Source organism: Narcine bancroftii, chromosome 3 (genome assembly GCF_036971445.1).
Source record: "Narcine bancroftii isolate sNarBan1 chromosome 3, sNarBan1.hap1, whole genome shotgun sequence".
Taxonomy (NCBI): Eukaryota; Metazoa; Chordata; class Chondrichthyes; order Torpediniformes; family Narcinidae; genus Narcine; species Narcine bancroftii.
Window position 1 is genome coordinate 278,819,052 of NC_091471.1, and position 22,141 is coordinate 278,841,192.

The 22,141-nt window shown below is 48.6% G+C and overlaps 1 protein-coding gene across 3 annotated transcripts in view; it reads left to right on the forward strand.

Moving 5' to 3' along the window:
* srebf1 (sterol regulatory element binding transcription factor 1) overlaps positions 1-22,141 on the forward strand; it is an 80,074-nt gene that overhangs the window by 14,647 nt on the left and 43,286 nt on the right. For all 3 annotated transcript variants that reach the window (XM_069928267.1, XM_069928265.1, XM_069928266.1), the window contains exons 4-8: positions 64-219; positions 11,245-11,463; positions 12,452-12,566; positions 13,288-13,472; positions 20,202-20,400. In XM_069928267.1, the coding sequence (XP_069784368.1) occupies positions 64-219; positions 11,245-11,463; positions 12,452-12,566; positions 13,288-13,472; positions 20,202-20,400 (874 nt within the window). The remainder of the gene's footprint in view (positions 1-63; positions 220-11,244; positions 11,464-12,451; positions 12,567-13,287; positions 13,473-20,201; positions 20,401-22,141) is intronic.

Below are 22,141 nucleotides of genomic sequence, written 5' to 3' on the forward strand. Positions count from 1 at the left end.
ATGGAAGAGAATATTGAATGGATCGAATAAAAAAAAATGAAAATGATCTTTATTTCTCCATAGGTACTTTTCCAGCCTCAGTTCATTAAAGCTGACTCATTACTTCTGACAGCTTTGAAGCCAGATCTATCTACTGTTGTATCGTCAGTAAAGTCTTCTACCATTTCGACTATTTCAACAACCACCACTCCCATTCAGACTACATCCCTGCAAATGCCGGTAGATACATCTTAATTATTCTTAACATTGATTGAGAGAGAGGATGGTTGATAAGGTTTTGATACATCTTCTCAAAATGAAGGATAATTAAATTACTATTTCTAAATTCTCATTTTAGATTTCCTACTTTCTACAGATGAAAGATCAAAGTTTTTTAAAGATCCATTGGTCTCAGACGTTCTGTCAAATTACATTTTTATTCTCACTGACCCACTGGGGAGAAGAGGGTTTATTGTCCTCCATCAATTGCTCTTCAGCAATGGCTTGTGGGCCATTTTAAGGTGAAATTAAAGTTCCCAGATGTTTTGAAGGATGGGGCTGGCTCCATTGCATTTAATGTCCCAGACAGCTGGACTTTGCAACACTACCTATCCTTTGTGGGAGTTTTTCCAGACGAACAGCTTTGACCACAAGTCTATCAGGCAGTGATGATCACGAAACATCCTGCAGACACTGAGCGACAAGAACTCGATGGATACTGTGGTCAGTATCCCTGAGCAGTCAGACCAGGTCATCTGGTGGAATGCTTCATCACTAATGCTCATGAGCGAGCACCAGGACTTGGCCTGGCTAGGAGGAGCTCTCCTGGTTAGATCCTTTCTGTACAACAGGAGTATCACCCACAATGCACTTTGTCCCTGAGATGACTGTGGTGGACTGCAGACAGTCACCCACCTCTTTGCAGAATGCAGATTTGCCAGGAGTGTTTGGAGAAGGACGCAAGGTTCCTTATCATAGTTCATTCGTCGCAGCAGCGTGAGAGGACTCTCTGATTTACGGGCTGTTTCCAGGCGTGCACCTAGAGAGACATATCTGGGACTTTTGGAAGACCATCAGCTTGGTGCAAGATGCTTTTTGGTCTGCCTGAAAGTTCATGGTCTTTTAGCACATGGAGATGTTGGGAGGCACATTCCAGGCTGCAGGACTACTCCAAACCATACTGAGGAATGCACTGAGGACTTGTGGAAAAGGGTCACAGTCTGGAATTCTTCTGTCAATTAGGCTGAGCCTAAGGGGAAGCCCCTCAAACAACAGAGGTGGGAATAACAAGGTTATAAATAGAGAGCTTGTGTAACAATGTGCAATGATGGTAATGTATGGACATGGCACTAAGGATATGAAGAAACATTGAATGGTTTTCCTCTTCGTAAATAATTTATTGTGGATAAAGTCTATTTTTGGGAGGAAAAGTATCAGTTGTCACCAGGCATCTGGTAGATGATTATATCAACATCATCGCAAAGAGCTAGCAGCGTTTTCTTTAAGTTGAGAAAAATTTGAGACTGTTGCTTAGAGTGCAGTGCATTATCTAAAGTTGAGATTAATTTTAGAAGTAGACTTGGTGATGTACTTCTGATTTTTAGAAGGAACAAGAAGACTTAGGGATTTATCTGTATTCTAGTTACTTTTCCTGTAAATTTTTTTTGCAAGCTTTTTGACTTCATTGCTTCATAACCAAGCTTGATACTATCCCAGTCACACATCCATTATTAGCAAGCATGTGTAAATGACAATTAAGGAATGGTAACTTGATGGACATTTTCCCATCCCAGCAAACTAAAGCTGGCATGGTTACTTGTAGTATACAGCATGTTGCCCCAGCTAGGAAAGCCTTACCTTCCTGAGACTATGAAGTAAACTTTGCTAATACTGGTTGTCTAAATTTTAAATTAAATTTTGATTTACACATGTAGCGCGGTAACAGGCCTTTTCGCCTCAAAAGCCCGTGCTGCCCAATTGAGCTACCACCCTGGGAGGCTTTTTCAGCAGTGGGAGGAAAACCCAAGCAGACACAGGGAGAACGTTCAGACTCTTTACAGACAGTGCTGGATTTGAACCTGATTTCCCATCGCTGGCGCTGTAACAGTGTTGCGCTATCCGTGCCACCCATTAGTGCTGCCACTGCATGGGTAATCAGGAATTTTGGGGGAAAAAAGGTGAACCAGATTAATAATAATACTAAAATCAAAACCGAAATGACTGGAAATAACTTTGCAGTGCAGGCTGCATCAGTGGGAATGCAGAGTTAATGCTTCGGTTTGAAGACCCTTTCATCCAAACTAGGAAGGAGAGGAAAAATGCTTGTTTGGCCACAGGGAGGGGCCCCATGGTTGAGGCTGAGGAGGAGGAGTGCCCCAATGTTCAGGTTGAGGAGGAGGAGTGCCCCAATGTTCAGGTTGAGGAGGAGGAGTGCCCCAATGTTCAGGTTGAGGAGGAGGAGTGCCCCAATGTTCAGGTTGAGGAGGAGGAGTGCCCCAATGTTCAGGTTGAGGAGGAGGAGTGCCCCAATGTTCAGGTTGAGGAGGAGGAGTGCCCCAATGTTCAGACTGAGGAGGAGGAGTGCCCCAATGTTTAGGCTGAGGAGGAGGAGTGCCCCAATGTTCAGGCTGAGGAGAAGATGTGCCCCAATGTTCAAGCTGAGGAGAAGGAGGAGTGCCCCAATGTTCAGGTTGAGGAGGAGGAGTGCCCCAATGTTCAGGCTGAGGAGGAGGAGTGCCCCAATGTTTAGGCTGAGGAGGAGGAGTGCCCCAATGTTCAGGCTGAGGAGGAGACGTGCCCCAATGTTCAGGCTGAGGAGGAGGAGTGCCCCAATGTTCAGGCTGAGGAGGAGGAGTGCCCCAATGTTCAGGCTGAGGAGGAGGAGTGCCCCAATGTTCAGGCTGAGGAGGAGGAGTGCCCCAATGTTCAGGCTGAGGAGGAGGAGTGCCCCAATGTTGAGGCTGAGGAGGAGGAGTGCCCCAATGTTGAGGCTGAGGAGGAGGAGTGCCCCAATGTAGAGGCTGAGGAGGAGGAGTGCCCCAATGCTCAGGCTGAGGAGGAGGAGTGCCCCAATGTTCAGGCTGAGGAGGAGGAGTGCCCCAATGTTCAGGCTGAGGAGGAGGAGTGCCCCAATGTTCAGGCTGAGGAGGAGGAGTGCCCCAATGTTCAGGCTGAGGAGGAGACGTGCCCCAATGTTCAGGCTGAGGAGGAGGAGTGCCCCAATGTTCAGGTTGAGGAGGAGGAGTGCCCCAATGTTCAGGTTGAGGAGGAGGAGTGCCCCAATGTTCAGGTTGAGGAGGAGGAGTGCCCCAATGTTCAGGTTGAGGAGGAGGAGTGCCCCAATGTTCAGGTTGAGGAGGAGGAGTGCCCCAATGTTCAGACTGAGGAGGAGGAGTGCCCCAATGTTTAGGCTGAGGAGGAGGAGTGCCCCAATGTTCAGGCTGAGTAGAAGATGTGCCCCAATGTTCAAGCTGAGGAGAAGGAGGAGTGCCCCAATGTTCAGGTTGAGGAGGAGGAGTGCCCCAATGTTCAGGCTGAGGAGGAGGAGTGCCCCAATGTTTAGGCTGAGGAGGAGGAGTGCCCCAATGTTCAGGCTGAGGAGGAGGAGTGCCCCAATGTTCAGGCTGAGGAGGAGGAGTGCCCCAATGTTCAGGCTGAGGAGGAGGAGTGCCCCAATGTTCAGGCTGAGGAGGAGGAGTGCCCCAATGTTCAGGCTGAGGAGGAAGAGTGCCCCAATGTTCAGGCTGAGGAGAAGAATTGCCCCAATGTTAAAGCTGAGGAGAAGGAGGAGTGCCCCAATGTTCAGGCTGAGGAGGAGGAGGAGTGCCCCAATGTTGAGGCTGAAGAGGAGGAGTGCCCCAATGTTCAGGCTGAGGAGGAGGAGTGCCCCAATGTTCAGGCTGAGGAGGAGACGTGCCCCAATGTTCAGGCTGAGGAGGAGGAGTGCCCCAATGTTCAGGCTGAGGAGGAGGAGTGCCCCAATGTTCAGGCTGAGGAGGAGGAGTGCCCCAATGTTCAGGCTGAGGAGGAGACGTGCCCCAATGTTCAGGCTGAGGAGGAGACGTGCCCCAATGTTCAGGCTGAGGAGGAGGAGTGCCCCAATGTTCAGGCTGAGGAGGAGGAGTGCCCCAATGTTTAGGCTGAGGAGGAGGAGTGCCCCAATGTTTAGGCTGAGGAGGAGGAGTGCCCCAATGTTCAGGCTGAGGAGGAGGAGTGCCCCAATGTTCAGGCTGAGGAGGAGACGTGCCCCAATGTTCAGGCTGAGGAGGAGGAGTGCCCCAATGTTCAGGCTGAGGAGGAGGAGTGCCCCAATGTTCAGGCTGAGGAGGAGGAGTGCCCCAATGTTCAGGCTGAGGAGGAGACGTGCCCCAATGTTCAGGCTGAGGAGGAGGAGTGCCCCAATGTTGAGGCTGAGGAGGAGACGTGCCCCAATGTTCAGGCTGAGGAGGAGGAGTGCCCCAATGTTCAGGCTGAGGAGGAGGAGTGCCCCAATGTTCAGGCTGAGGAGGAGGAGTGCCCCAATGTTCAGGCTGAGGAGGAGGAGTGCCCCAATGTTCAGGCTGAGGAGGAGGAGTGCCCCAATGTTCAGGCTGAGGAGGAGGAGTGCCCCAATGTTCAGGCTGAGGAGGAGACGTGCCCCAATGTTCAGGCTGAGGAGGAGGAGTGCCCCAATGTTGAGGCTGAGGAGGAGACGTGCCCCAATGTTCAGGCTGAGGAGGAGGAGTGCCCCAATGTTCAGGCTGAGGAGGAGGAGTGCCCCAATGTTCAGGCTGAGGAGGAGGAGTGCCCCAATGTTCAGGCTGAGGAGGAGGAGTGCCCCAATGTTCAGGCTGAGGAGGAGGAGTGCCCCAATGTTCAAGCTGAGGAGGAGACGTGCCCCAATGTTCAGGCTGAGGAGGAGGAGTGCCCCAATGTGCAGGCTGAGGAGGAGGAGTGCCCCAATGTTCAGGCTGAGGAGGAGGAGTGCCCCAATGTTGAGGCTGAGGAGGAGGAGTGCCCGAATGTAGAGGCTGAGGAGGAGGAGTGCCCCAATGCTCAGGCTGAGGAGGAGGAGTGCCCCAATGTTCAGGCTGAGGAGGAGGAGTGCCCCAATGTTCAGGCTGAGGAGGAGGAGTGCCCCAATGTTCAGGCTGAGGAGGAGGAGTGCCCCAATGTTCAGGCTGAGGAGGAGACGTGCCCCAATGTTCAGGCTGAGGAGGAGGAGTGCCCCAATGTTCAGGCTGAGGAGGAGGAGTGCCCCAATGTTCAGGCTGAGGAGGAGGAGTGCCCCAATGTTGAGGCTGAGGAGGAGGAGTGCCCCAATGCTCAGGCTGAGGAGGAGGAGTGCCCCAATGTTCAGGCTGAGGAGGAGGAGTGCCCCAATGTTCAGGCTGAGGAGGAGGAGTGCCCTAATGTTCAGCCTGAGGAGGAGGAGTGCCCCAATGTTCAGGCTGAGGAGGAGGAGTGCCCCAATGTTCAGGCTGAGGAGGAGGAGTGCCCCAATGTTCAGGCTGAGGAGGAGGAGTGCCCCAATGTTCAGGCTGAGGAGGAGGAGGAGTGCCCCAATGTTCAGGCTGAGGAGGAGGAGTGCCCCAATGTTCAGGCTGAGGAGGAGGAGTGCCCCAATGTTCAGGCTGAGGAGGAGACGTGCCCCAATGTTCAGGGTGAGGAGGAGGAGTGCCCCAATATTCAGGCTGAGGAGGAGGAGTGCCCCAATGTTCAGGCTGAGGAGGAGGAGGAGTGCCCCAATGTTGAGGCTGAAGAGGAGGAGTGCCCCAATGTTCAGGCTGAGGAGGAGGAGGAGTGCCCCAATGTTTAGGCTGAGGAGGAGGAGTGCCCCAATGTTCAGGCTGAGGAGGAGGAGTGCCCCAATGTTCAGGCTGAGGAGGAGGAGTGCCCCAATGTTCAGGCTGAGGAGGAGGAGTGCCCCAATGTTCAGGCTGAGGAGGAGGAGTGCCCCAATGTTCAGGCTGAGGAGGAAGAGTGCCCCAATGTTCAGGCTGAGGAGGAAGAGTGCCCCAATGTTCAGGCTGAGGAGAAGAATTGCCCCAATGTTAAAGCTGAGGAGAAGGAGGAGTGCCCCAATGTTCAGGCTGAGGAGGAGGAGGAGTGCCCCAATGTTGAGGCTGAAGAGGAGGAGTGCCCCAATGTTCAGGCTGAGGAGGAGGAGTGCCCCAATGTTCAGGCTGAGGAGGAGACGTGCCCCAATGTTCAGGCTGAGGAGGAGGAGTGCCCCAATGTTCAGGCTGAGGAGGAGGAGTGCCCCAATGTTCAGGCTGAGGAGGAGGAGTGCCCCAATGTTCAGGCTGAGGAGGAGGAGTGCCCCAATGTTCAGGCTGAGGAGGAGACGTGCCCCAATGTTCAGGCTGAGGAGGAGACGTGCCCCAATGTTCAGGCTGAGGAGGAGGAGTGCCCCAATGTTCAGGCTGAGGAGGAGGAGTGCCCCAATGTTCAGGCTGAGGAGGAGGAGTGCCCCAATGTTCAGGCTGAGGAGGAGGAGTGCCCCAATGTTTAGGCTGAGGAGGAGGAGTGCCCCAATGTTCAGGCTGAGGAGGAGGAGTGCCCCAATGTTCAGGCTGAGGAGGAGACGTGCCCCAATGTTCAGGCTGAGGAGGAGGAGTGCCCCAATGTTCAGGCTGAGGAGGAGGAGTGCCCCAATGTTCAGGCTGAGGAGGAGGAGTGCCCCAATGTACAGGCTGAGGAGGAGACGTGCCCCAATGTTCAGGCTGAGGAGGAGGAGTGCCCCAATGTTGAGGCTGAGGAGGAGACGTGCCCCAATGTTCAGGCTGAGGAGGAGGAGTGCCCCAATGTTCAGGCTGAGGAGGAGGAGTGCCCCAATGTTCAGGCTGAGGAGGAGGAGTGCCCCAATGTTCAGGCTGAGGAGGAGGAGTGCCCCAATGTTCAGGCTGAGGAGGAGGAGTGCTCCAATGTTCAGGCTGAGGAGGAGGAGTGCCCCAATGTTCAGGCTGAGGAGGAGACGTGCCCCAATGTTCAGGCTGAGGAGGAGGAGTGCCCCAATGTTGAGGCTGAGGAGGAGACGTGCCCCAATGTTGAGGCTGAGGAGGAGGAGTGCCCCAATGTTCAGGCTGAGGAGGAGGAGTGCCCCAATGTTCAGGCTGAGGAGGAGGAGTGCCCCAATGTTCAGGCTGAGGAGGAGGAGTGCCCCAATGTTCAGGCTGAGGAGGAGGAGTGCCCCAATGTTCAGGCTGAGGAGGAGACGTGCCCCAATGTTCAGGCTGAGGAGGAGGAGTGCCCCAATGTGCAGGCTGAGGAGGAGGAGTGCCCCAATGTTCAGGCTGAGGAGGAGGAGTGCCCCAATGTTGAGGCTGAGGAGGAGGAGTGCCCGAATGTAGAGGCTGAGGAGGAGGAGTGCCCCAATGCTCAGGCTGAGGAGGAGGAGTGCCCCAATGTTCAGGCTGAGGAGGAGGAGTGCCCCAATGTTCAGGCTGAGGAGGAGGAGTGCCCCAATGTTCAGGCTGAGGAGGAGGAGTGCCCCAATGTTCAGGCTGAGGAGGAGACGTGCCCCAATGTTCAGGCTGAGGAGGAGGAGTGCCCCAATGTTCAGGCTGAGGAGGAGGAGTGCCCCAATGTTCAGGCTGAGGAGGAGGAGTGCCCCAATGTTGAGGCTGAGGAGGAGGAGTGCCCCAATGCTCAGGCTGAGGAGGAGGTGTGCCCCAATGTTCAGGCTGAGGAGGAGGAGTGCCCCAATATTCAGGCTGAGGAGGAGGAGTGCCCTAATGTTCAGGCTGAGGAGGAGGAGTGCCCCAATGTTCAGGCTGAGGAGGAGGAGTGCCCCAATGTTCAGGCTGAGGAGGAGGAGTGCCCCAATGTTCAGGCTGAGGAGGAGGAGTGCCCCAATGTTCAGGCTGAGGAGGAGGAGTGCCCCAATGTTCAGGCTGAGGAGGAGGAGGAGTGCCCCAATGTTCAGGCTGAGGAGGAGGAGTGCCCCAATGTTCAGGCTGAGGAGGAGGAGTGCCCCAATGTTCAGGCTGAGGAGGAGACGTGCCCCAATGTTCAGGGTGAGGAGGAGGAGTGCCCCAATGTTCAGGCTGAGGAGGAGGAGTGCCCCAATGTTCAGGCTGAGGAGGAGGAGGAGTGCCCCAATGTTGAGGCTGAAGAGGAGGAGTGCCCCAATGTTCAGGCTGAGGAGGAGGAGGAGTGCCCCAATGTTCAGGCTGAGGAGGAGGAGTGCCCCAATGTTCAGGCTGAGGAGGAGGAGTGCCCCAATGTTCAGGCTGAGGAGGAGGAGTGCCCCAATGTTCAGGCTGAGGAGGAGGAGTGCCCCAATGTTCAGGCTGAGGAGGAGGAGTGCCCCAATGTTCAGGCTGAGGAGGAGGAGTGCCCCAATGTTCAGGCTGAGGAGGAGGAGTGCCCCAATGTTCAGGCTGAGGAGGAGGAGTGCCCCAATGTTCAGGCTGAGGAGGAGGAGTGCCCCAATGTTCAGGCTGAGGAGGAGGAGTGCCCCAATGTTCAGGCTGAGGAGGAGGAGTGCCCCAATGTTCAGGCTGAGGAGGAGGAGTGCCCCAATGTTCAGGCTGAGGAGGAGGAGTGCCCCAATGTTCAGGCTGAGGAGGAGACGTGCCCCAATGTTCAGGCTGAGGAGGAGGAGTGCCCCAATGTTCAGGCTGAGGAGGAGGAGTGCCCCAATGTTCAGGCTGAGGAGGAGGAGTGCCCCAATGTTGAGGCTGAGGAGGAGGAGTGCCCCAATGTTCAGGCTGAGGAGGAGGAGTGCCCCAATGTTCAGGCTGAGGAGGAGGAGTGCCCCAATGTTCAGGCTGAGGAGGAGGAGTGCCCCAATGTTCAGGCTGAGGAGGAGGAGTGCCCCAATGTTCAGGCTGAGGAGGAGGAGTGCCCCAATGTTCAGGCTGAGGAGGAGGAGTGCCCCAATGTTCAGGCTGAGGAGGTGGAGTGCCCCAATGTTCAGGCTGAGGAGGAGACGTGCCCCAATGTTCAGGCTGAGGAGGAGGAGTGCCCCAATGTTGAGGCTGAGGAGGAGGAGTGCCCCAATGCTGAGGCTGAGGAGGAGGAGTGCCCCAATGCTCAGGCTGAGGAGGAGGAGGAGTGCCCCAATGTTCAGGCTGAGGAGGAGGAGTGCCCCAATGTTCAGGCTGAGGAGGAGGAGTGCCCCAATGTTCAGGCTGAGGAGGAGGAGTGCCCCAATGTTCAGGCTGAGGAGGAGGAGTGCCCCAATGTTCAGGCTGAGGAGGAGGAGTGCCCCAATGTTCAGGCTGAGGAGGAGGAGTGCCCCAATGTTCAGGCTGAGGAGGAGGAGTGCCCCAATGTTCAGGCTGAGGAGGAGGAGTGCCCCAATGTTCAGGCTGAGAATGGCCTCCGCTCCCAGCAAGCAAAATAGGGATGAAAATGTAACAAGCTGACTCAGTATCACTGTTGAATAACTGATAATGGATAGAGAAATCAAGTTTCCAGAAGGCTGCAATGTCTCCAGATGGCAGATGACGTGGATTTCCTCAAACTTGCTTTGATTTTCATTGTAACAGTTCAGGAGGCCACACACTAATGGGTCAGGGTGGGAGTGGGATGGATATTTGATGGGCAACATGCTGTGGACTAAGCCTAAGTGCTTCTTAAAATAGGCATCCAATCTGCATTAAGCTAGTAAAAACCACGTTATCAATGCAGTACATGGGGTTGGAAGAAATGTCACCTGAATTAGAATTTATTGTCATGAACATGTCATGAAATTCATTGTTTTTCAGTAGTATTACATGTGCCAAATTGCTTCTAATTACATTTTTTTAAAATAAATTGGTGCAAAAGAAGAGAGAAAGGGAGGTCGTGTCTGGACTTCATTGTCCATTCAGAAATTTGATGGCGGAGAGAAAGAAGCTGTTTTTGTTTGTTGGATGCTCGTCTTCAGGCTCCTGAACCTCCTTCCTAATGGCAGCAGTAAGAAGAGGGCCTGGGTGGTGAGGGTCTGATGATGGAGGCTGTTTTCTTGAGACACCACCTCTTCTTGTGTCCTCGATGTTGCTGGCTGAGTTCACAACTCTTTTCCTGTGTATTGGCACCTCCGTACCAGACAGTGTTGCAACCTGCCAGAATGCTCTCCATGGTACACCTGTAGAAATTTTCAAGTCTTTGGTGACATACCAAATCTCCTCAAAAGCCTTCTTCATGATTGCACTGGCACGGAGGCCCCAGGGCAGGTCTTCAGAGATGCTGACCTCTTGATGAAGACCGGTTTGTGTTTTCCTGATTTCCACTTGCTGAAGTCCATAATTGGTTCCTGAGTTTCGCTAACACTGAGTGCAAGGTTGTGTGACACCGTTTCAACCAGCTGATCTATCTCATACCTGTTGCTGTCTGATTCTGCCGGCATATTTGTAGATGGCATTTGAATTGTGCCTGGCCATACAGTCGTGGGTGTAGAGTAGAGCAGTGGGCTAAGCACGCATCCTTGAGGTGCGCCTGTGTTGATTGTCAGTGAGGAGGAAACATTTGCCATTCTTACTGACTGTGGTTTTCCGATGAGGAAATCAAGAATCCAATTGCAGAGGCCCAAGTTCTGAAGTATGCTACTCAATGTTTAGGGAGGGTATAATGGTGTTGAAAGCTGTGCTTTAGTTGATTCAAAGCACCCTGATGTGTGTTGCTGTTGCCAGGGCTTAGATTGCATCTGCTGTGGAGTGATTTGTGGTGGTAGGTGAAATGCAGTGGGTTCAGGTCTTGGCCATGAATTAATTCTGGAAAGACTGAGTGGATCCCTGGGTGGTGGGAAGGAAAAAGATAAAAGGGCAGGGGGTTGCATCTCCTGTGATTGCAGGGGAACTGCTGTAAGAAGGGGATGGTTTGTGGGAATGGACCAGAGAGCTGTGAAGGAAAATGTTCTCTGTGAGATGTTGAAGGGGGAGGAGAGGGGATGCTGGATGGAGGTGAAATGTCTTTCAAGGAGGCAGTAATTGCAGAGAATCATTTTTTGACACTGTGGAATCTGGTGGGGTGAAATGTGAGGACTGTTGGGAATGCTCCTTTTGGGTGGGGGTTGGTGAGAGTAGAGGCATGGGGAAGTGCATGAGGTGAGGTCAAGGGGTTTATTAACAAGGAAGAGGGACAGCAACGGATGGAAAGTCTCATCATTGGAGCAAATACAATGAATAGGCAGGAAATGTGAGAATAGAATTGGGTCCGTAATGGAATAATGATTGTAGAAATCTGTAGTAAATCAAACAAAGTGCATTCTGATATAAATGTTGCATAATAAATGAACTTTTATTATACATTTGTTGTATTATTTTGAACTCAGATGATAAAACTTGTATTCTTCAGGCTCTGGTTAGTGGGAGCACAATTTTGACCACAGTCCCTCTGATGGTAGATACTGAAAAACTTCCCATCAATCGTATACCTACAAGTGGCAGACCTTGCAATACATCAATCAAAGGGGAAAAACGCACAGCACATAATGCAATTGAGAAACGATACAGGTCATCCATCAATGACAAGATTGTGGAGCTGAAAGACCTTGTTGTTGGCAGTGAAGGAAAGGTAAAAGAGTCTTATCTATATGTGTCCATATTCTGTCCTATTAAATGATCAGGTTTTCCTATGTGAGCAAATGATTCTTTTAATCTGTATTTTCTTTAAAAAGAAAACACCAGTACTCCCTTGTATCTTGCCAGATAAATGTTTCTCAGTACCAAGCTTAAAGACAGAACATAGTGGTTGGTGTGGCTCGATCAGATCCTAGCTCAATACTATTATTTATTAGTTTAAAATGGAAAGACAAGCCAATATTCCCATTGCTAATTGCTATCCTGCAGTCCATCTGTGCCCCTTTGGTTGCCAGCTGACTGAACTTGCTGTCAAGCCAGAATGTCGGCATAATATTAGTTCCTTTTTATACTGCCCCTTCCCAATTTAGCATACACCCAACCCTGACCCGTGACTGAAGTAGGCATGTGAAACAGGCACTATAAAGTTACTTGGTGACCACCTTGTGCTTAATCACATCATCACTGTTTATTGTCATTTACTAAAGAGTCTCTATGAGCATTGGCCAATGCCCCAAGAAAGCTAATTGTCATAATGGGCTGCTCACAATCATGAACATTCATCCTGAGTATTGTTATAGGTGGCGTCATCTGTTCTAAGAAACTGCAGCACAGGTTCAGTGGATGCACCACAGTTTTATTTCTTTATGACATGGAGAGGGCTTAATAATTCCTGCAGTCTATGGCAGCTCTAGGAATCCCATCAGTCTCATTTCCCCTACTCATTTCCTAGTAACCCATTCTTTCTCACATACTCATTGATTGCCCACCACCACACTGGGCAGTTTGCACTGGTCACATCACCTGCCAGAATGTCTTTAGGATGTGGGAAGATAACCAGAACACCTAGGGGTGAAACTCAAGCAGTCACAGGGGACAGCGTTGAGGTCAGGATGGCACCTGGGCCACTGGAACCATGACACATGCCTTTATGAATGCATGAACTTTGAAAATGTTTCTGTTTCCCTTCTTTATCCTGGCAGTTAAACAAGTCAGCAATACTGAGGAAGGCTGTTGATTATATCCTCTTCTTGCAACAAGCCAATAAGAAGTTGAAGCAAGAAAACATGGTGTTAAGAATGGTTACCCAAAAAAACCGTAAGTTCTCTGTGTTGCTCAGGACTCTCATTGATCAGAAAGAGTGAAATTAGACTGATGGGCAGGTGTGCAGGTGGTAAGGCACCAGAAAATGGGGAGAACACCCCAGAAAGAGAAACAGAGGAGACAAGTCGACAGGGTGACCACTGAGGCAGACCAGTGAGGGGCTCTGCAGCTGAAGAACACACAGGGTGTTGGTGACTCTAGATGAGGAACCCACGTAGGCTGTGGGCTGCTGGTAACTCAGGTTAAAGGACTCACATCAGGCTGTGGACTGGCTGCTTGAAACTGGATGAACTGGTATCAGAACCGGGATGCGGTAGAGGTACCGAGAGCGCTAAAGGCTTCCTGATCATGTCAGAGATTTGTATCTGAAGCTCACATTGCTGATGGTTTGGACTGAAGTCTGTGTGGCTGTGAAGGCTGCAGGAGGTGAATCTATGGACACTCTAACTCTGGGGGGGATTCTCTTTCCATGACTAGGAGGCACCTGGCAATTTCTGCTGATGGCGAATTTGTCTAACTAATTTTGTGTAATATTACACAATATTAAAGGAATCTGAATATGACCTTATTTTTATAGGCTGATATAAATTCTTGCCAGGATTTATAATGACAGATTCTATGTAAACACAAAAATTTAAAATGAACAAAACCAAATGCATTTTCAAGATCTGAATGAATGAGTCTCATTTACAGTGAGCATTGTGTTCAATTTCAGCATCTCTGAAAGATATTGTGGCTTCCACTGGAATAAGTCTGGATACAATGACGAATGGGTTCAAGCAGGAACCTGATCTTCTCAGCCCACCACCATCTGATGTCGGCTCACCACCTCAGAACAGCCCATTCTCTGTGAGCAGCAGTGATTCTGAGACAGACAGCTCATTTTTTGATGATACCAAGGTACTTAAGATTGTTTACAAGATCTGGCTGTTTTAATGTTCTCGGTTCCAAGATTAATGTCTCTGTCTTCCTAACTCTTCTTTTAACATACTGTTTCTTTCCCCCATAGCTTGCAAGATTTGAGTTTCACATCTGTCCTTTGCTTTGAATATTGTCCATTAAGTTACTATTCATAGATTGTTCATCAAGCTAGTGAAGTCTGTAAGCAGTTTAAATGGAGATCATTACAGGATTAAGTCTCCCATAACAGCAAATACCAAGAGGAACATTATTTAGCCCACTGAACTTTCCTCTACTTCATTATTTGCCCTAGTGACTTGTACTCCATGTCCATTAATACAGTTTCTTCCTGAGTAGGTTTGCTCCTACTTCTTTGTAGATCTTGTTTGGGCAGATGCATGGTCTATTGGGCTGTGCAGGCTGCATCCTCAATGTACATGTGTACTAGTTTCTCCAACTCGATTTAAAGTGTAAAGAAAAGGAACAGGCTTTGACCTGGGTTTTTCACATCTTGTTGGTTAACAGCACCAAGATCAATTGTCCTGCAAGCATCGTGAGATCAGTTAGCACAACAGCTGAATGTAGATCACTCATTTTTTTAAAAACCTTTTCACTTATTTTCCTGACCTAGTCAATGTCTTGACCAACAACACTCATCAAACCTAAATATTATAACAATCAATTTGTGATTCCATCATAATGGAAAGTGGAAACTTATTACTCTGTATCATTTTAATTTTTCACAGCACCTCAAGCTTGATTTAAATGTAACATTCAATATAGAGGGAGATCATCCTTTTTGAGGGGCTAATGTACCTTGTACAATTCAACATCATATTGAGGCTTGGTATATTCCTAGAGGTGACACTCTTCAGAATAAAATGTTAATAGCTGAAAATAAAGGGGTCAAAAAGGCTAGGGAGGAACTTAAAACAGTGAGTTTAATGGGATAAAGGGCATTTGGACCATCTGGAGAAAGTGAGTGGGGTGAAAGAGAAGCTGTTCATTGTGAGGACAACTTTGGCCAGACAAATGAGTTGGTGGAGGGGAACTGATTGGGCCACTGTTCAAGATGAATTGCAGAAAGATTTTGATTAATTCACTTGGACATTGTATGAACAATGGCTTTTTAAAGAATGCCATAAAGTGTAGCAGGCTGAACTGCGCTGAACAACAAACCGCTCACTGAGGTCTGAGTTAGCAAGAACAGGAAGACCTGGAGTACCAGGCTTGCTGCCAGTCACCAGAGATGCTTCGACCATTTCTTATTACGTGTCCGACACGGCAGGAAGCATTGTTAATGTCTTGAATCAACCCGCCCCCCCCCCACCCCTCGAGAATAACGGGTATGATGCCATTATGGCACTACTGATTCGCACATTTGGGCTGTCATGCCACGAACATGTAGCAAGGCTCTTACGAGTGGATGGCGTGGGTGACTGCACCCTGTCTGCCCTTATGAATGAAATGCTGGCATTAATGGATGGCCACAGGCTCTGACTGCTTTTTGAACAGTTGTTCTTGAAGCAGATGCCTGAGGACATTCGCCTCTTCCTGGCGAATGATGATTTTGACGACCCCCATGAACTAATATCCTCAAGCATGCAAAACAACATGGTGGAGCCACCATGGATTTAGTTGCTACACCATGCCAGTGCTCAATGAGTCAATGCTTCAGGATGTAGGGCAGTGACAACAATTGTGGAGGACAGTCCAAATAAGGACCACTGGTGTTACTATCATCAGACTGGGGGTTCTGCAACCCGCCACTGCCCCCCACCTTGCTCATACTTGGGGAAACACCTGGGCCGGTTATTGCTAGTGACTGCAGCAGCCAACCACTGAGATAACCTCCTCTGCCTATAGGACCAGCGTTCTGGTCGGCATTTCCTGGAAGACACAAGAGGAGAGATCAATGTTTTACCTCCTACAGGCCAGGACACATGAATGGAAAGTCCAGACCATCCCTTACAGCTGCTAACAAAAGCAATATTAGAACATATGGGGTGTGGAATATTACATTTGAATTCAGCCCTTGCCGATTTGTATGGACATTCACGTTGGCTGATGTATTACAATGTCTGCTGGGCACAGATTTTCTACGAGTTAACTCTCTATTAGTGGATCTAAAGGAAAACATTCAAATCACTTGCCTTATGACAGGCCACTCTGCCGGCGCCCCATTTAGACTCCGTTACGTTCTCCTCGAATGAGCGTGCCAAGATCTTGGCAGAATCTCCAGCCATAGTCACCCCACAGTTCTCCGCTGTTATGCCCAAGCACGGGGTCCAGCATCATATCCCCACCAGAGGAGCACTGCTGTATGCCAGGGCATGCAGATTACCTCCGGACAAGCTACAAATCACAAGAGAGGAGTTCCGTAAAATGGACAACCTGGGCATAGTGCGTCATTAGGAAAGTCCAAGGGCATCGCCCTTGTACATGTTGCTGAAAGCTACTGGAAGATGGAGACCACGTGGAGATTATTGCCGGTTTAACGACATTACGACAGCTGACTGGTACCTTGTCCTGCACATCCAAGATATTCTCCAAAATTGACCTGGTGAAGAGATATCATCAAATTCCAGTCCACCCTGACAATGTCCTGAAGACAGCGGTCATCAAGCCATTCGGCATTTTTGAATGTGTGCATCTGCCTTTTAGGTTGAGAAATGCTGCACAGACTTTCCAGTAACTTCTGGGCTATGTGGGCTGCAGTCTTGATTTTGCATTTATTTACCTTGACTATATATTGATTGCCATCTGCTCTTGTCAACTATGCCCAATGACTAAATGACTATGGCTTATCGATCCTAAATGCCAGTTTAGCCTGTTCTCCATCGATTTCTTTAGCCGTCGGATTGATCGGCATGGAGTGGTTCCGGACCTCGCCAAGGTGGAGGCCGTAAGAAAGATCTCAAGGCCAAACATGGTCAAAGGACTGCAAAAGTTTATTGGCATGGTAAATTTTTACCATTGGTGGCCTGAATAATGCAACCCCTTTTCAGACTTCTTTCTGGACGACCCAAAAACCTGAACTGGGATGAGGAAATGACGAGCTGTTTCCAATAAAGCCAAGGAAGTGCTGGCCATGTTGGTGCACCCTCGACTCAATGTGCCCACAGTTCTCACAGTTGATGCATCTAGCACGGCTGTCAGAAGTGTGGTGGAACAACTGATCAAGGGCAAGTGGAAGCCGTTGAGACCTCCTGAGCGAAAGTACAGTTTATTTGACAAGAAACTTCTAGCCCTTTACCTGGCCATCCGCCAGGTACTCTCTCGAAGGAAGAGATTTCTTCGTATTCACAGACCACAAGCCCTTGATGTTTGCCTTTGCTAAGGTTTTGGATCCATGGTCAGCAAGACAACAGAGGCATCTCTCTTTTATTTCAGAATATACCATATCCATTTGGTATATTGCAGGGAAAAAGAATCATGTAACCATATAACAAATACAGCATGGAAACGGGCCATTTTGGCCATTCTAGTCAAAACTGAACAAAGAACTCTCCTCTAGTCCCATCTGCCTGGACCTTGCCTGTAACCCTCCATTCCCCTCCCATCCATATACCTATCCAATTTTTCCTTAAATGACAAAATGACCCTGTCGGCACTACTTCTCCCAGAAGCTCATGTTACTTCTAAACTTTTGCCCATTAATTCTTAATTCATGACCTCTTGTTTCAATCTCTCCTACTCTCAATGGAAAAAGCCTATCCACATCAACTTTATCCATCCTTCTCATAATCTTAATACCCCTCAACCTTCTACGCTCCAAAAAATAAAGACCTAATTTTCTCAATCTTTCTTTGTAATGTAGATTCTGAAACCCAGATAACATTTTTGTAAATCTTCTCTGCACACTTTCTTCCTTGTTGATATCCTTCCTATAATTCGGTGACCGGAACTGCACACAGTATTCCAAATTTGGCCTCACCAATGCCTTGAACAGTCTCAACATCACTTCCCAACTCCTGTATTCTATGCTTTGATTTATAAAGGTCAGCATACTAAAAGCCATCTTCACCACCCTTTCCACATGAGATTCTACCTTCAGGGAACGATGCACCATTATTCCTAGATCTTTCTGCTCCACTGCATTCTTCAGTGCCCTCCCATTTACTACGTATGTCCTGTTTTGATTATTCCTACCAAAATGCAGCACTTCACACTTATAAGCATTAAACTCCATCTGCCATCTTTCAGCCCACTCTTCTAAACAGTCCAAATCCTTCTGCAATCTTTGAAAACCTTCTTCATTATCCACTATTCCATCTATTTTAAAATCATGTGCATATTTACTAATCCAATTAACCACCCCATCATCCAGATCATTACACTGCTTGTCACCGGCCTCCAGCCTGACAAACAGTTAGCCACTACGACTCTCTGGCATCTCACTTCCAGCCACTGTTGAATCCTAACCTTCCTAACTAACCTTCCATGCAGAAGATCCATTCAGTACACACTTGATCTCTAGGTAAAGACTATGCAGCTTTTGCATCAGCACAGCAGGAGAATAATGACGTAGCAGCCTGCTGTACTGCAGTATCTAGTCTTAAACTAGAAGACTTGAGATTTGGACCTTCAACGGCTACAATCCTATGCGATGTGTCCATAGAGAAACCCTACAAATTATACCTTGGCTTGGAGACGCCGAATATTTGATGTGACACATGGCCTGGCGCACCCTTCCATTTGAGCCACCATGCAGCTTGTAGCAGGATAATTTGTATGGCATGACCTGCAGAAACAGGTTGCACACTGGGCCAGAAATTAAGTACAATGTCAGACCTCAAAAACACAGCAGCATGTAAAAGCACTGCTCCAATCTTTTCCCCTAGTACACAGGTGTTTTGACCATGTACATATAGACATCGTGGGACCACTGTGATGTGCCAGGTACCTTCTGCCAAATGGTCAATAGGTTTGTGAGATGGCCATAAGCTGTCCCACTCTCAGACACCTCCACCAGATCGGGCGCCAGACCGTTTATCGCGAACTGGGTGGCTCATTTTGGGTTACCCGTGGACATAACCTCAGATGGGGGCACAATTCACAACAACATTGTGGATGGCACTAGCCCGGTTACTCGGCACACAGTTGCATCACGGTGTACCATCCACAATTCAATGGCCTTGTAGAGAGATTCCACCGCCATTTGAAGTTGGCCCTCATGGCAAGCCTCAAAGGCCCCGATTGGATGGATGAGTTGCCTTGGGTGATGCTGGGCATTCGTACAGCACCAAAACAGGATCTGGTTACATCTTCTGCTGAGCTGGTGTATGGCACGCCACTCACTGTTTCAGGCGAGTTCGTGTCAGCAGCAAGAGGACAGATGGATTCATCCACGGCACCCCTAACACAGAAAGTTGGCACCTGTTCCTACCTCAAGGTGTGATGCATCCACTTCTTGTATCCCAAAGGACCTCAAGGACTGTGAATATGTATCATACAACGGGTTTGCATTGTGCCCCTCTTCACCCATATGAGTCCATTCAGACTGATTTGGCATGATGGCGTAACGTGTGTAGTGGACATTGGAGGCAGGCAAGAGGTAATCACAATTGACCGCCTAAAGCCGGCACACGTGAACTCTCATCAACCAGTGACGTTGCATGCCCACCACGGAGAGGTTGTCCACATAAGCAGACGGACAGGATATATACAATGGATCATCACCTCCTAACGCTGGTTTCAGGGGGGTGGGGGAGGTGGGTCTTGTAGCAGGATGAACCATGCTAAACCACAAACCAGCTCCTGGAGGTCTAAGTCTGTAAGGACAAGAATCTCTGGAGATTGGCTTACTGCCAATCAGCAAGAATTGACATCATTTCCAGGCTGAGCGTTGCAAAGGCTGTCAGGAAAGTAGGTGTTTTGAAAAATAGGGATCATAGTTGAGTAGAAGGCAGTTGGCGAGTTTAGTTTGTCACTAAATGGATACAAAAATACTTGTATTTATTTATTAGTATCATACATACTTTTCAAATTAGCTTGCATTGTCATTTTACATTGGATCTAAATAATTTTCGTGTTAGATGGCGAGCTCTCCACTGGCCACCGTGACAGAGGTGCACCAAAGAAAAGGTACAAGGACTGCCTAAAGAAATCTCTTGGTGCCTGCCACATTGACCACCGCCAGTGGGCTGATATCGCCTCAAACCGTGCATCTTGGCGCCTCACAGTTTGGCGGGCAGCAGCCTCCTTTAAAGAAGACCGCAGAGCCCACCTCACTGACAAAAGGCAAAGGAGGAAAAACCCAACACCCAACCCCAACCAACCAATTTTCCCCTGCAGCCGCTGCAACCGTGCCTGCCTGTCCCGCATTGGACTTGTCAGCCACAAACGAGCCTGCAGCTGACGTGGACTTTTACCCCCTCCATAAATCTTCGTCCGCGAAGCCAAGCCAAAGAAAGAAAGAAGAAAATAATTTTCTATTTCCCCCCCCCTACCCACCTCCCACTTTCCCTAACCCTTACAGATAGAAAAAGATTTAAAAAAAATACTTTTATTTTTGAGTTTATCCACTAATTAAATGATAGGTGAAGTGAAGACCAGTTTATACTAGTGATTATAAATGGTTGTTATAAAGTTCATGGTAATGTGAACTATAAGGCATATGTAAACCCAAAATAGTAAATTGTAAGGTTTTGTTACATTTGATTGACCTTGATGCAATCAATTATCTGACATTTATTTTTACTGATGGTGAATTCTGTTGTCTTCCAGATGTCTGTTAAACAAGAGCAAGTACTGCCAACGAGTGTTGGCATGTTGGATCGATCCAGGATAGTCCTGTGTACCTTTGTATTTCTTTGCCTTTCCTTTAACCCTCTAGCATCATTGATGGGTGGGTTGGACAGTAGGTCGGCGGAGAATGGAGAATACCATGGAGCAGGCAGAAGCATGCTGGGATTTTCTGTAGAAGGTAGGTGATTGATTAAAAGCAAATTTGTTCTCATTTCTCTCTGCATTGTCAATTTGCCTGTGAGGGATGGTCAATCGGACAAACTGCCAGGATGTAGCCAGCCCCAATGAATCCCCACACGACCCAAAAAAAGAGAGCAAAATTTAAAAAAAAATATATATATGGAGAACTGTCAACCTTTTAATCACTTGTTAATTAATGAGAAAATACATTTACATCTGAGGCAAAGATGCATGGATCCAGAGATTTTTTTTTTAAATTAGGAATTGAACTGAAAATTATTAGAATACCTCAACATGCAAAGTAAACCATCCTACATTGAAATAAAACCAGAAATGGGGGGAGCTGGATGTGGTCAGATCTGCTAAGAATGTAGACAGAAATAGAATAAATGGAGCTATTTAATGTTTTCAGTTGGACAAGACTATGGAAGCCTTTCAGAGATTTTGGAAGACAATTGGTCTTGAATGTACCCCACAATGTTTGATAGTTCTGTTTTCAGTCATCCATGTATATAGGAAGTTAGGAAAGAAATTAAAAAGCAGGATCTCAGGGGTGGTTATCTCAGGATTGCTGCCTGCGCCACACGCCAGAGAGGGTAAGAACAGGAAGTTGTGGCTGAAGTGTTGGTGCCAGGGACGGCTTCAGATTTGTGGATCATTGGGATCTCTTCTGGGGAAGGTCTGACCCTGTACATAAAGGATGGGCCACACTTGTACCAATATCCCTGGTTTGCTAGAGCTGTTGGGGAGGGCTTAAACAACTTTGGCGGGGATGGGAATCCGAATGTAAGGGCAGAGATTAGGGTAGAAGGTCAAAAGCATGATGTTATGTGTTCTGAGTTGGTGAGAAAGGACAGGCAGGGGACAAAACATAAATGTAGCCGGTTACAGGGTGGAAATGCGTCTATTTCAATGTTAGGAATATTAAGAATAAAGAGGATGAATAGAGCTGGAACAGTATGTGGAACTACGATGTTGTGACCGTTAGAGAAACTTGGCTGGAGGAAGGGCAAGGTTGGCAGATGCAGGTACCTGGGTGTTTTAAAATGAATAGGATGGGAGGTAGAAAAATTGGGGGCTGGAGGGGGGAAGAGGCATTACTGGTCAGGGATAATATCACAGCTACGGAAAGGGAGGACGCTACAGAGTGAGTGTCCACTGAGTCGGTGTGCTGGAAGTCGGAAATAGGAAAGGAGCTATCACTATGCTGGGAGTTGTCCATTGGCCCCCAAATAGCCCTCGGGTCACTGAGGAACAGATAAGCAGGAATGGTGCGAGAAATACAGGGTTGTAGTTATGGGTGACTTCAACTTCCATAATATTGACTGGCCCTACTGACTGCAAGAGGGATAGAAGGGGCTGAATTTGTCAGGTATGTTCAATAAGAATTTCTGAACAGTGTGTGAACTGGTCAACGAGAGGAGAGGCCATACTGGATCTAGTGCTGGGGAATGAACCTGGTCAGGTGGCGGACCTCTCTGTGAGGGAGCATTTTGGTGAGAGTGACCACAACTCCCTATAAACAGTCAAACTGGGAAAGTGCTCAACTGGAGAAGGGATGAGGCAGGAATTAGTGAGAGTAAATTGGAAACAGATGTTCGAGGGTAAAAGCACAGAAGTAATGTGGAGAAAGAGCAGAGTTCAAGATAGGTTTGTCCCATTGGTACAAGGAAAAGATGGTAGGAAAAGGGAACCATGGCTAATGAAGCAATTCAGGCAAAAAGTCAAGAGGAAGAAGG